The sequence below is a fragment of the Pteropus alecto genome, unplaced genomic scaffold, assembly GCF_000325575.1.
Source record: "Pteropus alecto unplaced genomic scaffold, ASM32557v1 scaffold131, whole genome shotgun sequence".
In the NCBI taxonomy this organism is placed as follows: Eukaryota; Metazoa; Chordata; class Mammalia; order Chiroptera; family Pteropodidae; genus Pteropus; species Pteropus alecto.
In genome coordinates this window covers 3,311,779-3,316,950 of record NW_006434709.1, presented here as the reverse complement: position 1 = coordinate 3,316,950, position 5,172 = coordinate 3,311,779, and the positions used below count along the sequence as shown (strand labels likewise).

Below are 5,172 nucleotides of genomic sequence, written 5' to 3'. Positions count from 1 at the left end.
TTTGTCATATAATTTTACTTTTCTGTGGGCTCGAAAATTTCAAAATAAAAAGTTGGAGAAACATTCTTGGCTCTTCCATTTGAGTTATTCATTCTCAGATTAAGTTTTTAATTCAGAAAAAATTTACTTACCAACTACTAAGTATTATATACTGAGGAGTAGTGATGAATTAGGTAAGTGCATTCTCTAACTTTGTTTCCTCATTCATGACATGGAGATAGAGTAATAGCACCCCCATATAGGCTAATGCTTGGTGCAGAGTAGGCACTCAATAAATGCTGGCTATTGTAATAAATCAACTTTGTCTATTGTTGATCTACTTCCATCCATTTGACGTTTTTGGTCTTTCAACTCTACTTTAAATAAAAATGCGTGATCTTCCATCTTATGTATTCTTCTTCCCAATCCATATCCTGATATTACCACTCACCTTATTTTTGTTATTATTATTAGGGCATTTGAAGTTTTAAAGAGATTATATTAAAGTGGTTAGAAGAATGTTATATTATTTCATATTAGGTATGTGTAGATGTGACTATTCTAAGGTCTAGAGTACATATTCAGATAGATTTTATTGTGATTATGTCCTGGTCTAAGATTGGATTATAAACGAAGGAATTTTTAAAAGTTTCTAAATTTATTTTTTAAAATATAAGATCTTGAACTGATTAAATATTTAAAAACACTGGAAATTCCCTAATGCTCTATCCTAATAATCCTTCCTCTTTTACGAACTGTATATATTTAACATGTTATTTTATCTATGAGTAAGAGCACTCCTTCCATGTTACTCCACCCACTCATGGTCTCAGATGCTAATGGCTCGGTCTGATAAATGTGTAGTTCATTCAAAGCCCATACCATAAAATTTATCATTGAGTTCCAAAACTTTCCTTTCAGTTTAGACTGTGATCACAGTTCATAACTTATACAAAGAATTATTTTAATGCAATAGTACCACAAACTAAAGATTATTTACATAACTTGCAAAAGTAATTCTTAACAACTTTAGACCTTAGTGATTCCGAGCAATAAGTGATACTTTTGGATCAAGTGTATTTTCAAGTGTTTATTTAAAGAATAAAACAAAACATTTCTATTTTCTTATTTTCCTCTTACAGTTTTTGAAAAGATTAGAACAATTATTCATATATTAGCATTAGCATTAAGTGTCTCACATATAGGTTTTACATTGCACTTCATTATAACCTTGTCCATTTACAATATAGTAAATTATTTCTTATTTCTTAATATATAATAGAATTAAAATAAATAATGCTGAAATAATTTAATAAATCTTTATGGAATACCTAATATTTTCTATGCTTTGAGAACACAAAAACAAATAAATCGTACCTGACAGTAAGAAGCTCACAGTCTAAAGGGGGACACAGACAAATAAAAGTCAATTTAATGTATGACAGCTTTGAGAACAGTATTAGTTAGATATGGTTTCCAGATGAAGATTTACAAAAGATATTACCAAGAAAAGAATTAATGGTAGGTGAGAGGATGAGCGTTCTTATAGAGGGGAATGCCAAACAGTCCTAGAGACTGGACTGCCTAAACTTTAAGGCTCCTTCCAACTCTGTGATACTGAGAGACAATCACCTGCTTGATCCAACAACGGGAATTTGTAGAGAGTGAAGTACCTTTCTGATAATTGCCTATTTGTTAAACACTGGTTTCCTAGATTCTTATTTTTTGTGCTATAGACCACAATTTAAGAAAATCCCATCCTAACTAAAATGTTTTGTAGACATTTTATACCTCTGACCACAGATTCAGAATGAACAATTTGGTATAGTAAATACTATATCATCTACTTTTAAGAAAAAGAGAACAAAAGTTAAAGATTCCTGGAAAGCGATAAACTTTAACATAGTTAGGTATTTAGGGTTCTCTAAAACAATATTTTTCTTTCTTTTAAATGTGTAGAAAACAAAAAGTTTATCTTGGTTAGCTTGGTAATCTATGAGTAGTACACTAGATGGTGCTATAAGGCTGTTAGAAAGAAAGTTTTAGTAGAAAAAATACTAAGGCAATTATGATAGTTAAGTGTTCTGAAAACTTTCCATATATTTTCAGTCCCTGAGAGCAATTCCAGATATGTAGGCAAGTAATGAAACTTAGCCTCATAAGTTTTAGCCCTATGTCAGATAAATCTGAAGCTAAACCACAAATTTAGCACATTTTAAAATGGTTTTAATGTTTGACAATTCAATCTGATTCTACTGAAATAGAAATTTTAGTTATTGAAATATAAATGTATTATATATTTAAACATATTGCTATTAATTTCATTTAGGAGTCTTCTCATGAATCTTATGCCCACCACTTAATGAATCTCTAAGTCAATCTCTTCAAATGGTTTCCTGAATTTCTGAGTTATCAATTAAGCAGAAAATATTAATCAAACTCTCTTATTAAAGTACTGCAATATATTAACACAAATATATGAAACAATACATTAGAATCACTCTATTAGTACAGTATTTCTTATATAAATAACATTTCATGATTTTTCACATTACAGTAAAATCAGAAAAATATTTTTTTTACTAAAGTGCCAAATAAAAACAAAGCTTTTCTTTTATAATATTTTCTACTTATTTTAGATATTAAATATTCAAAAAGGTGAACAAAAGGTGAGTAAAAATATACCTTTTGCACCCTAAGAGTTATTTTAGTTTTAAACTAAGTTATGAGATCTGTTCGTGATTTTTCTGCATATCTTTTCAGCTCTGCTTCTAGAATTTCTCCCCATGTTTCAGCATCCATCGGGTACATGATTTTTTCTGGTAGGCTAACAGAAGAAGATAAGTTGCTGTATCTGCCACTTAGCCAATTGAATTTCACTTTACTCTTCTGGTAATTCCTCTGTAGTGTGTCCTGAAAGAAGTAAATCAACATCATCAATATAGAAGTTGGTTGGTTAGTGAATTTGTTTGAAACCAGAGAAGCTGACTGACAGGGCTGAAAAGATAAGTATTTACATTGATATATACATATATATATGTACTAGTAAGTGGGTGTGTAGATGGAGAGAGGGAGGTGGCGGGGGAGAGGGAGGAAGAGAGAGAGGGAAGGGAGGGGGCGGGAAGGGAGGGAGCGAGCGAGCAAGCTAGCACAGCAAACCATAGAGTTTGCTGGGGGTTTTGAATAATGTGGAGTGAAAAGAAGTAGCCACTTTCCTTTCGGCTATCAGAAGAAAATGCCCGAATGTAGGATTTAAAAAATGTAGAAGGGATGGGAGACAGTATGGTCTGCAAGAAAAAATAAAAATTCAACTTTAAGTCCAAAAGCCAACACGCTCTGTATGTCACTCTGTATATAAAATCCTACCTCCTTCAAGCAGAAGGTAGAATTAGTTCAAACCTACCACCTTATTTTAAGAACACTGCAGACCACAAAAATTAAACTTACCATCCAGGAATAACCACTTTTTCGATCATCATCTATTTCTCTTTTGCACACAGCTCTTATAGCCAAGCAATGAGGTTCCCATAAAAAGTCATTTTTTGTTATTGTGCAGTTCCAGCTCCTGCATGTCATTGAAGCCCGGCACAGACTCTGAACATCCAGCAGACTGAAAATTTGTAAAGAAATTTCTCTAGGCAGCAGTTCAAACAAGTTATTTAGACTCTCCTTGTTTTCCTTCTCAGCATCCACAGAGTTCAATTCTATGTCAGAAACTCTTGAATTACTGCTCTTCTTGGAGTTTTTCTGCATAGTTTGATGTTTTAGTAATGTAAGCTCACAGGTAATCTAAAAGGCAGAGTTTAAACATACTCAGTCTCTTCAGATCAGACTATAGATCCTACTCTGAACCAGATACTTTCTGCGGAATGATTTAAAGAACTTTAACTTTCTCTACTTGAGCTTCTCAGTCTGTAAAGCTCCTCTTGTGTGCGTTCTTGCAAGGATTAACAGGGATGATGTATAAATCATCTAGCCTCACATCTGAATTGCACATTGGAAGCACTTGACAAACATTACTTCTTTTTAATATTTTTAGTAAATGCAGTTGTTTCTAAACATGTCTTTCTGCTCCCAAAGAACATTATCTAAAAAAGATGAGTCTTCACGGACTAAAATTTATTGCATTTAGTAGAAATGACTGTTGTGAGAACACATTTGATTCCAAATATTTATTAAAAACACCTTTGAAAATGTGTATGACTCAATGTTATTAAACTCCTGGATACTTATTGTCTGTGAGAACTGATGCCTTATCATTAAGTTCTCTATCTACAATTTGTGACTTAATCACAAACCTGATGGACATTTAGTAGCTTATATAAGAATTGTTTATCTATTTGTATCTAATGGGTAGGTACTCATATTTGACACAAATACTGTCTGAAATGGACAAGAGGTTGAGGTCAGGATTATAATGACACAAAGTCTCAAATATTCAATTCGGTTTATAATATCAATGTTTTAGAAATGGCCTCTTGAAGCTATCCTACATGCATAATTAATTATGAACCAAGGATAATAGTTACTGAGGCCATCAAGCAACAGTGATGCTCACCACTATAAACAATGTTTATAATTTAGCTATGTATAGCATGTGACTAAAGATTTTAAAGTCTAGTTTCAGCTAATTTACCAAAGGTACATGGTGTAGACTTCTGAAATTGGCTGAAAAGCAAGAAGCTATTTTTGTATATAAAGGCAGCTTATACTAACTTAAAATCAGTTTATTCCATTTTGCACTTCTCTTTTCAATCGGTGGTGTTGGAGGAGGGGTTTGAAGTACAGCTAAATACTTCTTTTAACTTAGCTCATGACAGGTCCCCTTTCTAGATGAGCTACTCACCAAACGTTCCTGGACTTACCAAGACCACAGTTGCTTCCATTCATTTGGTTGTTTATGATCCAGATTAACTGTGGTGCTTAGAATTTTAATGTCCGTGTTCAACGGAGGACTTCCTCTTGAGGGTTTGGGAAAGAAAACAAACTGGTAAAGACAAGGTCATGATTCATCCGCAAGTTTTTGCCACACACCTCCGCCCTCTCACCATCAATACAAACCAAAGCCAAACTACTATATTCTTGAAAAGAATCTCATATGAGGAGAATGTTACTGTTTGTTTCTACTCCCAAGATCTCACTGAGGAATAAAATGCGTTCGCCAGTTACAGTTACTCCACAGGAGGCAGAAGC

General features: G+C 33.1%; 1 protein-coding gene across 5 annotated transcripts in view; it reads right to left on the bottom strand.

Annotated features, from left to right (window-relative positions):
• Positions 1-2,564: 2,564 nt before the first annotated feature.
• The window catches only part of FBXO48 (F-box protein 48), a 3,560-nt gene continuing 952 nt past the window's right edge, over positions 2,565-5,172 (bottom strand). For 3 of the 5 annotated variants that reach the window (XM_015587506.2, XM_015587505.2, XM_015587504.2), the window contains exons 2-4: positions 4,845-4,940; positions 3,427-3,768; positions 2,565-2,892 (exon numbers count right to left, since the gene is read on the bottom strand). In XM_015587506.2, coding sequence (XP_015442992.1) covers positions 2,698-2,892; positions 3,427-3,768; positions 4,845-4,865 — 558 coding nt within the window. In that variant the 5' untranslated portion in view covers positions 4,866-4,940 and the 3' untranslated portion in view covers positions 2,565-2,697. Of the gene's footprint in view, positions 2,893-3,426; positions 3,769-4,695; positions 5,167-5,172 lie in introns of those variants that run through there. The other 2 variants (XM_025045212.1, XM_006909532.3) reach the window with 2 other exon arrangements.